The following is an 18197-nucleotide window of genomic DNA, read 5'->3' as shown; positions in this document are numbered from 1 at the left end:
TCTTAGCTGTTAGACCTGTATAGCCCGGTGTGTACGTTAGGAAGAAGGCATGAGAAAAATGCACTGTGCATAGTGTTTGACCAGTCATCTCTGCAGTTTTCAGAAAGCACGTTCAATAGAGTTTGGAGGCAATAAGCGTAGATGATTGCAAAGGTGGAAACCCCACGATGATCCTCTTTGTCTCCACAGACGCTGTCAGAAAGTGAAGACAGCTCATACATCCCAGATGCTTCCTGGCTTAACTCTAAGTTTACTAGAGGTACTGGTGGTTTGTATGGTACATTCTGTCCCAGCCAAATAGTCCTTGGAGATATATGGGTGTGGGTGTCCACTCTCTCTCACACACAGACATACAAATGTCCCCCTCCTCACCCACCCTAATCGTTTCCTTTTCAGCAGCTTTCTTGGCTGAATTCCCAAGTTGGTTTTTTAATGGCCCTCAGATAGATAGATAGATAGATAGATAGATAGATAGATAGGATAGATAGATTTAGTTTAATAGACCACCTTTCAGCAGCATGCCAGTACACAATAAAGACAATGCCTAGAAAAATGGGCACCCCATGTGGCGTGAAGCAGCAACTGGGCTTTGTAGGTCTAGCGTTAGCCTCAAGATTCCAGGGCACTTAGTTCTAGGGCACTGAAGATTCTGGGGCACTCAGTGCTTTTTGTAGCCTTCTCCCTGGTTCTAGGGTAAGTAGGTGGCCTTTCCAGCCTACAAGGGCCAAGGAGCTGTGACGGGAGGCTTCACCACAGCAAGGACAGGCCTCATCACCATGGCGCCACTGATGACTGTGGCAGCGAGGGAGGGGTCACGCGCCAGAGATGCTCTGAGGGCGTCCACCCTTATACTAACGCCGGCACTTATAAGCCAACTCAAAGACACGCAGGCAAAGGATCGTGAACGATGGCCTTGTGTTTAACATTAGAAATAATTCACTCTGGAAACGGTGGCTTGAAAGAGAATAGATGAACAAAGGGAACATCACACTTGCCTTGAGTCTGCATTGATCTCTTAATGCCTGCTTATGCATTGAGGCTTGCTCTCTCTTCTGAATCAGAGGGATGGAGTACCTGTGGCGCTCCACTTGTTGGACGGCTCCAGCCATTGTGGTCCACGGTGAGGGACAATGAAAGCTGTAGTCCTCTGAGGGCTCACACGACCCCCATCCCAGCTGTATTGTTAAATTGGCTGGGATCGAAGGAGCTTCTTCAGATGCTCTCCAACGTTCATGCCCAATGGAAGTTTGTCTTTCTTCTTTGAACAAATACGTCCTCATCCCATTTTGTGAGTTGGGATGCTACAGGGTAGGGCTGCCATTTGAGAAACCCAAGTTCAAGCCCTCTTTGGTATGCAGATCCATTTGTCTGGTTCCTTGGATCTAGGCCCCTCCATCCTTATGTCAGTATGGAGTGGGGGATGAAACAAAATTACTGTTAAGCATTTTAATAGCCCGCGCTTTATATAGCGGTTGTTCTTTGTCATGAATTGAAATTTTAGTGTAAATGAAACACTTGTTTCTATATACATATAAAGAGAGAACTTTTATTAACACAGATTTTTCCTTCTGATTTTCAACATGCTTTTTAAAGCTCTATGTATTTTTTTTTATATAATCGTGTTTCTTCTACGTTATATAAAAACACATTTTTCTGTAATATGATCTCTTAATACAATTTCCTAGCAATTCCTTTCCCCCATCTTTTAAAAACTTTCTTGAAATCTATAAAAATTCTAAACAAAATAAACTTTTCTTACAAAATATTACAGTGCTGAAAACATTTTTTTTTCTTTATATTTTTCAGCTTTAGTGGCATATTCCATTTTGGCAAGTGGTTATATAAATTAATAAATGATGATAATTGGTATATTTTATTTAGGTTTTTGAAACCTACCAGCATGTTTCTTTCTTGTGTTTAGTTGTTAAGGGGATCGAATTAAAATGGTCTAAAACTGAATCGTACATGCTAAAGGGCATCTCAGTTCTCTGACTCGCAGCTGAAGTAGCACCACTGACACAAAAGGGGCAGATTTGGGGGAACCACAAAGTTTGCAAAAGTTCAAGAAATATTTTTGAGGTGTGAGGGAACTCTAAAGAGGAGAAGCTCTCCAAAAAGCAGCCCAGTGAGGGCTGAACATGCTTAGTGGCCACAGAATGCTTTTCCTTTTCCTTTTCTCTCCCTCTCCCCCCGCCATTTAAAAAAATGTATTTGTGCCCCAAATACTGTTCTGACGCCCCATCCAAGGTATATTAAACATGTTGCCTGGATGTTGGGGATAAGTTTTTTTGTTGAGTTTCTTTCCTTTTCCACTTTTGGCTCCAGTGTTCCTTTTCCTTGTTCCCTAATTTTTCCAGCATCATCTGTGTTAAATTGTGTTGTTTTATCTTTTACACTTTTCTGTCCGATAATGCCACCATCTACTTCTTCCTTGTTTTCCGTTGCCATTCTTTAATCTTAATAAATGGTTGGATTAAACTAACAGACCCTCACTTGCAGAAGCTCGCTCAAGGAATTCTGCTGGTGCAGCGGGGCTCCCCTTCCTCTCCTTCACCCCCCCCAAAAAAAATTGGCTTTGGGGCTGTTAGAAGAATCTCCAGAACAGTGTGCAGGGAGGAGTGGGGAAATTGCTCTTGCCGCTGGAGCAATTTTAGCTCTGCGGTTGAATTCCTCCCAAAGCTTCTAAATGTTAAAGCTTCTAAATTTGGAACCTGGGGTTTGATCGGCTGCTTTGGCAGCCCAAGGCGAAAGTCTCACCTTCAGAACTGGCCGCCTCCTTATGCTACACACTGCAGGGTGAAAAAAAAAAAAAAAAGCACACGGGTTGAATGCTGTCATGTGTTGAGAAAGAGGTCCCAGCTGATTGTCATCCCTGTCCTGATCTGACATCCATGCAGCCGCTTCTCCCCCAAGAGAAGTGGCCAAAGAAACTGTGGCCTCATGGCAACCAGACTTCTCCATTCAGGGGTCCAGGTAGGCACGGTCAACTGCATGACGAATGTGTCCTGTTAGTGTGCTTCCCTTTGCAGCTGTGGATAAATGTGGAATCACGCAGCTAGATTTCTACTGCTTGATGCCCCTGCAGAAAAGCTCACTGCAGTTCCTGGGGGTTGGCTGAGTAAATAGTTTGCTCTGCTTGCTTTCTTCTCAACCTTTCTCTTTATCTCTTCCCCATCCCACCAACAGCAGTGTCCCATCTGCTTACAGTTGTGCACTGCTCTCATCTCCTACCCCTCACTCTTGAGGATCCTCAGAGTTCACATGCATACCCACTAGATTTTCATAGGGTTTGGGAAGCAGAGTATGGAGACCAGGATCTCACCCACAGCTTCTGCCTTGCAAACCTATAGATCGTTGCTTCCCAAACTTGGGTCTCCACCTGTTTTTGGACTACAACTCCCACCATCCCTAGCTAGCAAGACCAGTGGGCAGGGGAAATGGGAATTGAAGTCCAAAAAAATCGGGATACCAAAGTTTGTGAAACACTGGTCTATAGAGTTATTCTGCCCCTGAGTCCTGCTCCAGCACCTAGTGTTTCCATGTGCTAGCTAGCTTAATAACAAGACTGAAGAAAGAGTTGAGACAGCTGTATTACATTGTAGGTAAACGGTGTTCTTAACAGGTGATATAATTTGGGGGACATAATTTGGGAGTTAAGCCACTAGATGGCATACCGGTTTCAACTAAAATGACTCAGTATGCATTAATAAATCCAGAGATTTACATGTGCCGGTAAGAAAAGATGTTCTTTAAAATAACCACATCTCACCTGTATATGTGTGTGTGTGTGTGTGACTTGCTTGTTAGGAACGGAAGACAGTCCGCCCAAGCACTCGAGCAACAGCGAGAGCCATTCATCTAGGAGGAGGAATCGCCATTCGAAAACAAAAGTAACCAATGGAATTGGCAAGAGATAGAGAGACAGACAAGAGAGGAGGAGAAAGAGAGAGAATCAGTTTCTAGATTTGTTCCAGAAGTGTGCCTCTGAGAGCAAAGAAGCAAAACTGGGCCTGGTTCTGAACTCCCTGCTTGAAGGTCGACAAGAGAATAGGCGGAGGAGACAGGGGGACAACATCTTCAGCAACCAGAGTCCTTGGACCTTGTTAACATGGAGCTCACCCATGTATCGCAAATCATTCGCTGCCGTCACTTGCCATCCATTGGCTCAGATCTTCTGCACTTGACACTCAAAACCGTAGTAATATGTTTAAAGGCAAAATAGTTGCTTGTTCCTGAAGGGTTCCTGTGATAGTCTTTGTTCAAGTAGTGTGTGGATGCCTTCTGAAGGCCTTTCTTTAATTGAGGACGATAACTCCAAGTTAACTGGCAACCAGTTGTTGTTTTTTGTTCGTTTTTCAGTTGTGGGCTTTTTACATCCTTGTTCGTTTTCAACAGAACCTTTTTGACTGAAAGATGCTCTGCCTTTGTTCTCAATCTGACACCTAAGCTTTTCTGTGCTGTTAGATTTTTTTCAGGAAATCAACAGTTCCGTATTTCAGTCAGCAGGGTGCTAAGTATTAGAAAATACGTTCATGATTTTTGTTCAGGTCATTTTTATAATTTTGTAACCCTGCTAAACGTTCATTGTGTTCATGACATTCTGTTACACAATCAGGGCTATGCCGGCCCTTGGCAAGAAGACAGGCCCAGAGCCATTGGCACATACACACACATACATATATTTATATATTGTTTATTTTCTAACATCTCCAGTTTCCTGTATGTTTATCATCACTTCAGTTACACCGTTCTTTTCTCTTTAAAGGCCTAAGCTCCCAACAGCAGCAAAATGATCCAAATTATAAACCAAAATTCATGCTTAAAGCTTTGCAAATCTCTGTCTGGCCTAAGCAGTTTACCCATGGGTGATACAATGTTCTTTGTATTATTGTGGTGTAACATTAAAAACCCCCACTTTTATACAAACTAACTCCACTTCTTCCAGGGGCCAGTTTTACAGAATGCTTCAGCAGTTTTTATTCCCTGTTTTTTTTTTTTTTTTTAATTCCCCCACCCATTGGAAAATTGGTCTCACTGCATCATTCCCAAGAAATGAAATAATTATAATAATGAAGTATTGAACCCCCAAATCTTAAGCTGTTGGGTTTAGGCCAGTTTTGCATAGATTCTGCTTTCTGTGTTTAGTTGGTCTTGATTTGTGTGTGCCAATCAAGTTGTGGGGCTACTTACTCCAAAAGACATGGCTAAGGTGACCGGTTAAGTGAGAACCCACATCCTTTCCCTCGCGCTTCAGCTGGGAAGAGCTGCTTGCAGTGATAATGTCATGGGATATGCACTGCAAGATATGAAGCATTGTAAAGAACTTCAGCGTACAAGCAAAGTGACTGTAAATAGAAAAAAGACCACCATAATCCATGACTTCTTATGTGCCACAAAGGATCAGCTTTTTGAATGCGCTCACTATGCAGCTGCTAATCCATGGAAAGCTCTGTTTTTCTTTTCAATCATGAATGTGCAAACTCTTGCATCAAAAGCTGCTATATCCTATTTGCTGCGACTGTGCTAAATGTTACCGGCCTGGGGAAAATATACATGTCTGGAACTTTCCCCATTGACAAATGTTGGGTTTCTTGATCATATTTTGAAATATGTGTACTTTTACATCTGTGTATTCTTAGCATGCTGCATAATTTCCAAATGGGTTGGTTTTTTGGTTTTGTTTTGGTTGATGCTCAAGGTCACTTAGTTTTCTGTCTTAATCCCTTTAGAGTCAGTTACTCACGAGAGACCAATGTGTATGTGTGTGTTTTTCTATTTATGCAAGACCAAAGTCAGAAAATGTTAGGGCTCTTCCGAATGAACATTTCACACTGTTCAGTTTAGTGTTAATAATGCCCATTCTTCCAAAGAGCCTGTCCTGTTTTGCAGAGCCTGCAACACATAGAAATATGACTGCTGGAGTCAGTAATAAAATTCCCACTCACACTGGTAGAGATGTGGCCCTGGTTATAATACAGTGCTGCCAAAAGCCATGTTTGTCAGCTGAAACTAGTGCTCACATGCACAGTTAATTATATGCATAGATAGAGCGCACATGCAGATCTTTGGCAAAATCAGTGTTAATATTTTACTGTGGCTGGAAGACAATGCATCTTGTGTTCACTGGGGCTTTTCAGCCTCTCTCTTCCAGCAGTAACTCCCTGACACACCCTTAGCACCCCCCCTTCCCGAAATGCTGGTCCGAAAGGTGCAGGGACCATGTGAAGTAGCATCCCGTGGAGGCTGGACTGCTGCTGGAAGGGGAAGCCAACATTATCAACATAATCTGTGTGCACACAGATGTACTTTAGACACACACTTTGAATCCTGGGCTGTGTACTTTTTCCATTGAGGAATTTAAAAATACCTTGCATGAGTGAACTCAGAAGGTGGACAGTCTTTAATCCCCATAGAAAGGAAAGCATCCTATAGGAATGTTTCCATATTGCTAAATATCAGCTATGTAAAAGTCTTCAAGTATTGCGTGAAATGCGGGATTTTCTGTAGAGCCATTGCTTATCCTATCTCAAAGTGGCACGTACACGCTCAGTTCAGAGTGACGTGTGTGCTGTATGCTTTCTACGGAAATGGAACCTGGACCACTAGAAAAATGCAGGTTTTGATCAGGTCCCAATATGCGATGTGGTCAGACTCAAATGTTTTGTCCCATAACCACTGAGCTCCACACCGGGGCTGTAGCACTCTCACCCTTGAGTTGGGAATTCTGGAAGGAATGTATTTGCTCCCATTTATATGCTTTGAAACTTGCTTTCTGCCTTCTTCATGTCCCCCTCATCCCACCGTTCTCACTCCCCCAGTTGTGTACACTCCAGTTTGTGGTGGCTGTTTTTAAATTAATCATTTACTGTGTGCTTATTGAAAAAAGAGATAGGTTGACCTGGTTCTGCTGGAGACTGTGCTGTATTATCAGTCAATGATGGGGGAGCCCTAACCTTCTGTGGCACAGCCCAAACAGTGGCAACCGGTTTATAGCATTTGCAAAAAAAGCTCTGATGCGAAGAAGCTTATACATATATACACACACACACACACACACACACACTCGAGGCCAAGAGTACAGAAAAGTTACCCACCCAAAGTAAATCTATTGCTAGCTGCCAGTATTAAACCTGGGTGGAGCACTGTTATGTATAAAAAGACAGTATCTAATGAACACATGGAATCTGGTTTCAACTCTGCTTTTGGTTACTCGCCTGTGAAAAATAAAGCCCCGAATACCTGGGATTAATTTGGTGGTGGTGTTTTTTTTTAAATTAAAGCTGTGATTGTGTGTTTTTCTTCTGACTACAATCTTCAAGCAGAAAAGGCTATGTTGTGTGAATTATCATTGTCCCTACCGGAAGTGGACATGGTTCACCCCTTTGTGCCCCTCACAGTAAAAAGGAAATCTGAATCTCTAGTACTGCAGGCTTGATAATGATGAAAATGAAAATTTGACCCAAAAAAGACTTCTTGCTTCTAATGTACTCCCACGGTTGGCTAGTTCAAATTTCTTCTTGAAGTTTGGGGTGCCGTTGGCTGGCTGCTTTGCTCACACAAGGGGGAGCTCTTTAGCTCATTCTGTATCCAAGAATCAGATTGATGTTCTGGTATAAGGCTGTAATCCTTAGCTTTTCACTTTGGGAAAACAAATGCATGGGGAGGAATGAAAATTATAAACACTGGATTCCTTTTATCAACTAGTATCGAAGTGCCAAGTACTGCAATGTTCATATGGAATTAATGCATTATGAAAAGTAATTTTTTTGCATAAGATTGCAGATGAAAGCAGGATACTCTGCAGCTTCAAGTGTGTGTTTATGCGACATAGAAAATCCTTAATGTGGTGTTATTTGGAAAATGATGTTAAATGAGATGACAGAAATTTTAAAAAAATAAGAATTGTAGCTGAGGAGTAAATGTAAAGGGACCCCTGACCATTAGGTCCAGTTGTGGCCGACTCTGGGGTTGTGGTGCTCATCTCGCTTTATTGGCCGAGGGAGCCAGCGTACAGCTTCCAGGTCATGTGGCCAGCATGACTAAGCCGCTTCTGGCGAACCAGAGCAGCTCTCAGAAACGCCGTTTACCTTCCCGCCAGAGTGGTACCTATTTATCTACTTGCACTTTGACATGCTTTCGAACAGCTAGGTTGGCAGGAGCAGGGACCGAGCAACGGGAGCTCACCCCGTTGCGGGGATTCGAACCGCTGACCTTCTGGTTGGCAAGCCCTAGGCTCAGTGGTTTAACCCACAGCACCACCCGTGTCCCTAGCTGAGGAGTAGAACACCTAAAAAGACTAAATTTTCACCAAAACAGGTTTATTCAGAACAAAATAGTTGAACAGAAAAAATCAAAGTAGCAGACCTATAATTGTTGTTTCAGAGGTCTCCCTGAAATCTGGATATGGGAAGGAAACTTGAGGAACAAACTCCCGAGTTCCCATCAGTCCCAGCATGCATTGCCAATGATCAAGTATGATGGCAGTTGTAGTTTACCAAGATCTGGAGGGCCACAGGCTCCCTATCCCTGTGTGACAAACTGCTTGCTATCTGTAATTGGTTGTTTTTTAGTATAAAATCCATGTGTTCTAATCCATGCAATTCTGCAAAAATAGATTCTACTTGTCAACAGAATTCTGCCACTTCCTGTTTTGTCTCTTGATAGAAGGTCTGGTCCGTTTGACCGACAGGATCGGTTCTAACCCTTTGCCTGTAGACCAGACAATACAATTCAGAAAAATACTCCTGGATGTAGTATTTTAAAACGGATTTTGTTTCTCCTTGTTTTAAATACAAAATCAATGTTGGAGCAATAATGGGTTCCTACCATAAAACATAAGGGGTGCAGTTTTCTGCACATTTTCTGTGTTGCACTGTCTTTGTGAGTTTGTATTTAATACCTGCCCTTAATGGGCATTTGATTTCTATTCGCAGTTAATGGAGGCAAATTACCTGAAGCATCTGATTTGGAATAGGAAGGGCTTTGGACTGAGCCAAGTGTCTGACAAGCTGTACTAAACAGTTCTTGAGTTGCTTGGACAAGAATCCATTGGCTTGACGTAGCCACAGCAGCATTAAGTACATACATAGAGCAGATTGGATTATTGTTTTGGGGGGGAGGGATTAATAAGAGGAAAAACAAGAAACTAAAAGCAGGAAGAGTCCTGCTGGATCATTTAGCCCAGGAGTTTCTTTCAATTGACAATATTAAATTGCATTTGGGGTCGGGAGTGGACTTAAAACGATGTTGAAACGGAAATCAATACAAGCATGAGAGTTAGTTTCAGCTTTAATGCAGTGATTCATTAGTGGCTGCTTTGAGATGTAGAAAGCCCACCTCTCTTCCCCGCTAAAGAGGGAATGGTTTGGGACGGAGTCTCGTGTTAAGAGTTTAAGTCGCGTGTGCAGAATCAGACCCATCATTATGGCTACTTCAAATTTCCATGCACACAAAAGGTCTCTATCCAAGATGTTCCAAGGCATTTTGCATGGAAGTATGCAATGTACAGCCCACATTACAGTACAGACCGTTATTGCTGCTCATAATAGCTGCCATTAGGCTGTGAGTTAATTCCTGCTACTGCAGAGTGCTCCTTTCTTGCCTTATTCTGTTATCACCCTTTCCCAATCCGGTGCCCTCCGGGTATTTTGAACTATGACCCCTGATAGCATGTGAATGCAAACACTTGCAATGAAGGGGAAGCAAGTTGGATGCTGCAATTTTCTGAAGTAACATCAAACACTGGCAGAAATGTTTATTGTACCTTTTCCTGCACTCGGTGTCCTACTGCAGCGCTGACAGTCTCACTTGGGATTGTCTGTCCCAGTGACAGCTGACTCATAAGGCTAAGTGTGGCATCGTGCCCATTTTTCAAAATGTCTTGGTGACCTTGCTTGACAAGAAAAGACATTACACACTGTTGGCAGCTCCCCCTGACTTAAACAAAAAACAAAATGCAGGAAAATGAAAAGAAGGGAAGGTACCACTGCAGTCAGAAATAAAAGTTAAAGAAACCCCTGGGGAAAGTTGTCAGTGAAGGCGTTTCCTCCATAGCTGGGCTAGAGATCAGAGTCAGATCAGTGGGAAAACACACACACAAGCTTTTTTAAAAAAGAAACTGGAGAGGACACTCAACAGAATACTGCAGTGGGAAGTGCTGCTGTTCAGGATACCAGCCAGTCAGCTTTCCCCCCTTTTCAGGATACTCCATTTCATTCCTGCTCACCCTCCAACAGTCAAGCAAGCATTCTTTGGCAACTGGAAAAAGAAAAGAAAAAACTCAAGAGAAATGTACAGTGGTACTTCGGGTTAAGAACTTAATTCATTCTGGAGGTCTGTTCTTAACCTGAAACTGTTCTTAACCTGAAGCACCACTTTAGCTAATGGGGCCTCCCGCTGCCGCCGTGCGATTTCTGTTCTTATCCTGAAGCAAAGTTCTTAACCCAAGATACTATTTCTGGGTTAGCGGAGTCTGTAACCTGAAGCGTCTGTAACCCGAGGTACCACTGTAAGTGGTTGTTCCCACCTACACCCACCTGTTTTGCACAACCCTGTTAGGTAGGTTAGGCCGAGAGAGAATGATGTTTAACTAGTCCAAATCAAACCTATCCATTCTTAAGGAAATCAGCCCTGAGTGCTCACTGGAAGGACAGATCCTGAAGCTGAGGCTCCAATACTTTGGCCACCTCGTAAGAAGAGAAGACTCCCTGGAAAAGACCCTGATGTTGGGAAAGATTGAGGGCACAAGGAGAAGGGGATGACGGAGGATGAGACGGTTGGACAGTGTTCTTGAAGCTCCCAGCATGAGTTTGACCAAACTGCGGGAGGCAGTGGAAGACAGGAGTCCCTGGCGTGCTCTGGTCCATGGGGTCACGAAGAGTCGGACACGACTAAACGAAGCAACAACAACTAGTCCAAGGCCACCTAGTGAGGGGTTGAACCTGTCCAATCTTGGGTGTAGTCCATCGCTCTCTTGTTACAACCACGTTTACAGTGCACTGAGTGGCCCCCAGACTATGAGTTTATTTATATGCTGCTTTTCCACAGTGGGCTGTGCCCAAAGCACCTTATGACATCCCCTTATTATCTAATGCAAAACACTGTTCCCTGCAAAGAGGGATTCCTTGTTAAAACCCTCTGGGAATTGCAGCTCCAGAAGGGGAATGAAGGTATCCTAGCAACTCTTGGCATCCCTCAACAAACTACAGCTCCCAGAATTCTTGGGGGTGGGAGGAGAGCCGCAGCTCTTTAAAGTGGCATCATAGTGCTTTAAATTTATGGTATAAAGGTAAAGGGACCCCTGACCATTAGGTGCAGTCATGACCGACTCTGGGGTTGCGGCGCTCATCTCGCTTTATTGGCCAAGGGAGCCGGCGTACAGCTTCCTGGTCATGTGGCCAGCATGACAAACCAGAGCAGCGCACGGAAACGCCGTTTACCTTCCAGCCGGAGCGGTACCTATTTATCTACTTGCACTTTGACATGCTTTCGAACTGCTAGGTTGGCAGGAGCAGGGACAGGGCAGCGGGAGCTCACCCCGTCGCGGGGATTCGAACCTCCGACCCTCTGATTGGCAAGTCCTAGGCTCTGTGGTTTAACCCACAGCGCCACCCGCGTCCCATAAATTTATGGTATGGATGCGGCCTAATAACAGCTGTAGGGCAATGCTGAGGAGGGCAATGGGGATGAACCCTCTTCTGCAGCCAGAAGCTTCCAGAATTCCCGTCTGCTAGTTCACAGGTCTTCTGAGCTCCATGCTTGCCTGTGAATGGACAGCAGGAGGGGTGTACTGTGTGAATTACAGATGCACCTGTGAGCATATTCCTGCAGTAGCAAAACTGTTCAGTGGCGCTAGTTGGTGTTAGGGCTGCAGGCCACACAATAACTTCCCCATCTGGCACGAACACTGTGGCCTGTGCTTGAACTGTCCTTAAGTTCGTCAATGCTCCCTTTGTACTATCTATGTTATGATTTGGGTGTTTTCTTTCTGCTGCATGTGCTGTAAAAGCAGGCGTCGTCAGAAGGTGCGGAAACTGTGCCAGGGAAGGAAACATTGTAGGTTCATAATTCATACTTGCACATCGGAGCTTGTTTTGCCACATCTGGAATGTGCTGGGACCAGCGCATTCCCTTAGACCGCGTGTGCAATAATCCCCACTCCCACCCCTCTCTAAAGTATCGGGAAAAGGAAGGGAGCGACGGGAAAAGGGATGGAAATATTGTGAAAGTGTCCAAAGTGTTCAGGTAACTTTGTGGTTTAGAGCAGACACTGCTGCAGTCTATGGCTGCATACATACCAAGAATCCTGGGAGCTGTAGTTTTAAGGGCACTGGGAACTGTAGCTTTGTAAAATGTAAATATCTTTGCAGGCACAACAACAAAACCTTCCTGTCTCCTGTCTCTTTGAAATAAGGTCCTTTTTGCATCTCCAGCAAATTTCAGCCACCCTGAAATGTCCTGCATTTCATCAGCACACCAGACACTGGAATGAAGGAAAAAGGAACCTTGCTTTCCAGTTAGAATCTCATGGGTTTTCTGGGCAGTCCCATTGTGCTATAATGAAGTAACATTTTAAAGCACACTTCACTGGGCACTGGGCTCTTTCACTGAAGGATCTTAAAGCACTTCTGCAAATGATGAATTACGTTTCGTAGGCTGGCACCATTTGGCAAGCCAGCTTTGGAGGTCTGGCTTGAAAACGAACATGCATTAAGTTTGGGATGAGCGCAAAGCCATGCAGAGCATAGAAGCAGAATCCAAAGGTAAACGCTAATGTGATTTGTTTTCCCTGCTGCAGCTGCACCAGTCTCCTCTGTCTTGCCCTGCCGACATGAAAGAAGTCTCAGCTAGTACTAATAGACCTGCCTTGGCCCCCCCAGAGCTAAAATTCCCAGCACTCTTCACAAACTACAACCCCCAGGATTCTTTGTGTGTGGAGGGGGTGCTTTTAAATGCAGGCTTTGCACACAGTCCCTGTCTCCACTTCCCAACGGAGAAACCATAGCCTAAATCCTGGAGAACTGCTGTCGGTTAGTGTTAGACCAACCTCCTGCAACCTGGCACCCTCCAGATGTTTTGAACTACAGTTCCCATTAGCCCCAGCCAACACAGGAACAGGAGCTAATACTAAGGCGAACCAGCAGGGCCTAAGCCTGACAGCAAATAGGCTGTGTAGGTTCTGAGAGCTGCCATTTGTCCGTGGCCAATTGGAAGTGGCCATTTACAATACTGGGGCGGTTTAAGGGTGGCACGACCCTTGCGGTCGCACTGGGTGCCACACAGCGGGGGGTGCCAAAACAATGCTTTAGAATGGAGTGTGAGAGACAGGAGGGCACAGAATATCAGCGTCACACAAGGCACAGCTGATAATTGAGAAGCCAAAGTCTGCCACTGGGTTGCATGCTTATCATGGTGGTGGTAGCTGATTTGTTTTCCTGAGGTCCCCACTTCTCTTTCCCTTCCTTTTCTTTTTTCTTTTAATATATTTTTATTAAAGATTTCTTGGTTTACAAAAGTATGTGCGATGTCCCTTTCTTCAAGTTACATTTTCTCAGTGCTTTTTTTTCCTAAAAAAAAAATGTTTAGGGGTACAGTCGTACCTTGTTTTGCAGCGAGCCACGGCCACTAGCCGAAAAGGATGCAGGGCAAAGCACCACGTCTGTGCACGCGCACAGAGCGGTTTGCGCTTCTGTGCATGCGCGAGCGGAAAACCCAGAAGTAATCTGTTCTGGTACTTCCGGCTTTGCCGTGGATGTTCACCGGAATGGACGCTAGACAAGTCGGACATTTGTGGAGGTATTACTGTACTCTCATTTTCCTACTCATATTGAAATACTGCCCCTCAATGAGGCCAAACTTAGATTCACAAAATGTTTAGGGGTATGCGTACCCCTGCATCCCCCCAGGAAAAAGCACTGCATTTTCTACAGATCAGTTTCATTTGTTGTGAGACATTACGAAGAAAAGGGGGAAAGAGATGGAGGGGGAATGGTGAGTGGGGTGGGGTCGGGTGGCAATGCTTCTATTCTACTTAGTGTGGGGTTTTGTGTCAGCGTCACTTGTGTGGGTTCTCTTTGCAATTCGCTTGTATTCCTTTGGTGGTGAGAGAGGTGGGGAGTCTAGGGTGTGGTTGATTGTCTTTGATGGGCTGTAGTGAACTTTCCTTTTCTTTTTGAGCAACAAGACTGTGGCTACCTGTTGTGAAGTGTTTCCTGTCATACACACAAAATTTGTGTACATACATTTAAAGCACAGTTACCTCTGCCCCACCAAGAAATCCTAGGAACTTCAGTTTGTTAAGAGTGCTGGGAACTAGAGTTCTGCAATGGGTCAAGTACAGTTTCTAGGATTCTCTGTGTGTGCACTTTAAATGTACAGTACATGTGCTGCCTGGCTCTTTGAAATGACTTTAGCATTGGGAGGTAAGGCTAAAAGGGAACAGCTCCCATCTTGGCAGAGGGCAACCCAGTACTCCCTGCCTTTAGGCTGGAAAAGTTTCCTTAGCCTGATGTAGAGTAGAAGTATGCCACTTTTGGATTATAACAGAGCTCCTGGGTATTCTTTCTCAGTTCCGTAGCTTCCAAGCTGAGCTGATTCCCATTCTTGCAAAGAATGCAAGATCTCAGATTATTTTTACCCTCTCAATGAAAAGAAAATGAGCACAGGAGGAGAGAAGGAAGAAGGAGAAGCCCATCCGATTGAGTACCAGAAACAATCAGCTGTATTGTCAAGTTGCATCAGCTTTCTTTCCCTCACTAGCTACAGCATATGGAGGATGAGCTGCTGGTTAGAATTAATAAATATTTTTCTTGAAGTTCATTGCCAGCTTGAATTCCGAAGCAGGGAGCGAGGTATTGGGCTCTGTAGGAAAAAGGTGGGGAATATCCGGCTAGGGCCTGAATGTGGCCCTCGAGGCCTCTTTACTTGGCCCTTGGGACTCTGCGCAGGTCACATACCCTCATTGGCTCTGCTCTTCAAGTGCATTTTCTGGATTGGAATGTGCTACTGAACTTGATAGTGCTTGCTTGGCTGAATGGCTTGTGTGCAGTTGGACTATAGTGTACTGTACAAATGCAGGAGTCACACCAGTTGCCCCACCCTCTTTTTCTTCTGTCCCCGCCCCTTTTGCTTCTGGTCCCACCCACCACTCCCATGCAGCCCCTTGAATTTGCCCACAGGGGTGCAGCCCTTGCCTTGCCCTAGGAGAGCAGGGGGCAGGGAACTGTTGCATCTTCAGTCTAGCTGCCTGCAAAAATAGGGTAAGGACAGGCCAGGGCAACACAAGAATGGAAGGCAAGGAATGTGAATGATGATTTTCAGCAAGCTAACACAGCATGCAGTGCACTGGTTACAGCCAGCCCACCAGCAGTGCCAGATTTAGGGAGCCAAGGAGGCGCCAATTGAGAAGATCCATAATTGAGACGATAGCCTATGTGAGCATCGCACTTCCCTCCCTAAGCCAGGCAGAAGTTTCCTGGGCTTTAGGGAGCCAGGCCTCTGAGAAGCTGCTGGAGCCCTGCTGCCTTCTTCCTAAAGACGGGGGAGGGGGAGGCTGTAGGAAGGTGGCAGGAGGGCTCTTGGACCCCAACAGAGCATTGCGCCTCCTCCCTAAGCTGGGCAGAAGCTTCCCGGGCTTTGGGAAGCAGGTGCCAGGCTTTAATGCTCTAATTTACTAGGAACACTTAGGGGACTAGCCTAGCCCACTAGTCCACTGACCCCAAAGCACTGTCTTGTCTGCTCAATCTGCTGGAGCCTTTCTTTGCATCCAGGGGAAGTCCTTAACCCATTGGCTACTGACAGCTGGTCAGTCAAAGCTGTTCCCGGGATGTGGCCACTGTCGCATGCTGACAGCTTCTAGGAGCCACAGGTGAGAGCTGAGTGCAGGATGGGGACCAAAGGTGGGCAAATGACCCCAGAAGAAGTACAACGTGACCCACCACCAGAGGTACTACCTCTTCCCTAACACCCCATACATCCCCCCATATACCACTCAGGTACAAGCTCTAGTATAGAAAGTTCAGGGTCCAATTACAAATTTATCAGCAGAAACCAGACCCTCAGATTTCTGCCCCCCAAAATCTGGTTCTCTATACATTTTACCAGCTTCTAACCTCCTTAATTGGTTTATTGTGTAGCAGGCAGACGTTGGAGTAAGTGTTGCCCATGGGACTTTATGCAAAATTCAGCCCATGTCCCAACTCAGCATGGACCTTCCATGTGCTGCGTTTCTGCAAATGCATCTCTCACCTAGATGTGTACCTGCACGAGCCAATCATTGTTGCAGAAGCAAAGAAACCCACATTCAGCCCATGCGTGAGAACACACACAATGCTTCTGCAGCCAGCAAACGGATGATTGGCGGCGTGTATTCTTCTAATAATGTTCTTTTGTGTGATTACATTATTTAGAACGTGAAGCATGAAAGAATTTTATAGATTTCTGACTTTGTGATTAGAAACCTTTGTGATGCAAATGGTCCTTTGCACAGCTTCTCATTTGGAATGTGATAAGAGTCTCTTTCCTGCTCTGAGCGCCAGTATTTCAGCTGACAGTTCTGGTAGGTCACAGTCATGTGGAGACCACAATTCAAGAATGCGCTGGCCTGTGTCCACTGTACTTTAGCAGCAGCATGAATTATTCCCTTTCTGCAACTAACTTAATACTGTTGCACATAAGTGGCTCTCTCGCAAACTGAATTATCGGTGCTCCTTACAAGCACAGGGCACATTTCCTCTTGGCATCTGCTTATGGTAAACTTTTGCATCTGTCTGCAATTTGGCTGTTGTCCTGCCTTGCCATAGATACAAATAATTCAAGCTCCTCTTGTTTCTGTGTTTTTTTTAATGTTGGCCAAGCGCTCCTTATGCACACCAGATGATTTCCTCCGGTGTCCTTCTGTTTGAACTGAATTTGCAAGTAAACAAGAACCAAGTGACTTTTCTCCAAGGTCAAAATGTTTACTGGAATGCAGAACAAGAAATTACTTTTTCTCGCAGTGAGGGAACTGCCAGAAGGCCCTCGGAGCTGGACCTCAGTGGAGGTGGAGACGCTCCTTCAGGTATACTGAGCCGAGACCGTCCTATGCATGTCTACTCAGCAGCAAGCCCCACTAAGTTCCTGAGGCTTACTCCCAGGTCATTGTGAACAGAACTGCAGTCTGACAGTACAATCCTATACATGTCTGCTCACAAGTAAGCCATATTGAGTTTAGCAAATTTGCTGCCAGTAGTTTTTAGGATAGCAGCCTGAGTCTAGACCCTCCAAGCGCCCCTGTTTTACAGGAGCCATTCCGGTTTCTGATATTATCCCGTAATGTCTTGCTTTTCCTCAGGACATCCCTATTTTCATCGGAGAAATGTTGGAGGGTATGACTAAGTCTGTCAAAAGTTTGTGGTTTGTGCACAGAATGTTATTGGTTTATTGAACCCATGACATCAGCTTTCTGGTTGTAAATGCTACAAGCTGAGTTTCTGCCAAGGACAGTTCAGTAGTGCTGTGTATTTCACCTGTGTCTGTTTTGAGAGCTAATTTCCAGCAAAACCAGCAAATAAATGCATATGCTCATTTATTTTCTGAAACTGAAAAGGGGTAAATAATTTGTCTTCATTGGGCTCTTGACAATTTCAGACGAAGAAAAGTGTTAAACCTTCTTGCTCAAAAGCAAAGAACTTTATCACTGCCGAACAGGATTAACGGTTGTATAATCCCTTTACAACAGCTACTAATCTTCTAACTTCAGTGCACATAAATTTTAAAAAAAGAAACAGAGGAAGGGATCAATGTTTTTCTTCTAATTCTAGAGCAGCCACATTAACTCATTAAAACGCTCATCTTAAAAGATGCATAGAACAAAGACAAGCGGAAGATGTATAATTAACCAATGTTAACTACATCACCATGCTTATACTGTATTTGTTAGTTTCCCCAGAGTGGCTTTCCTAGTGCCCTTTGTTTGTTTTTTAAGCGTTGTTACTGCATAGATAAACCTATGAAAGGAAGCTGAAAGAGAATATTTTGTATATTTCTCCCCATTTATGAATCGCTTCCCATGAAGCATCTCAGAGGAACCAAACAATAAAAACATTAAAAAATCATGTATTAAAAGAATTTGATTTTCAAGACAGTTACAGACTGGGATAAAAATTCCCGCATAAGATGCTTGTTGGACAACGAAGGTCTTCAATGAGCACTGAAAATAG

At 44.5% G+C, this 18197-nt stretch overlaps 1 protein-coding gene across 1 annotated transcript in view; it reads left to right on the top strand.

Moving 5' to 3' along the window:
• The window catches only part of PTDSS1 (phosphatidylserine synthase 1), a 38221-nt gene extending 30972 nt beyond the window's left edge, over positions 1-7249 (top strand). The window contains exons 12-13 of the mRNA XM_081013867.1: positions 190-259; positions 3808-7249. Of these exons, the coding sequence (XP_080869993.1) occupies positions 190-259; positions 3808-3917 (180 nt within the window). The 3' untranslated portion in view covers positions 3918-7249. The remainder of the gene's footprint in view (positions 1-189; positions 260-3807) is intronic.
• The last annotated feature ends 10948 nt before the right edge of the window (positions 7250-18197 follow it).

Source organism: Podarcis pityusensis, assembly GCF_964106645.2.
Source record: "Podarcis pityusensis genome assembly, chromosome: 7".
Classification (NCBI taxonomy): Eukaryota; Metazoa; Chordata; class Lepidosauria; order Squamata; family Lacertidae; genus Podarcis; species Podarcis pityusensis.
The sequence above is the reverse complement of the archived record's forward strand: the minus strand, read 5'-3'. Positions and strand labels throughout refer to the sequence as shown.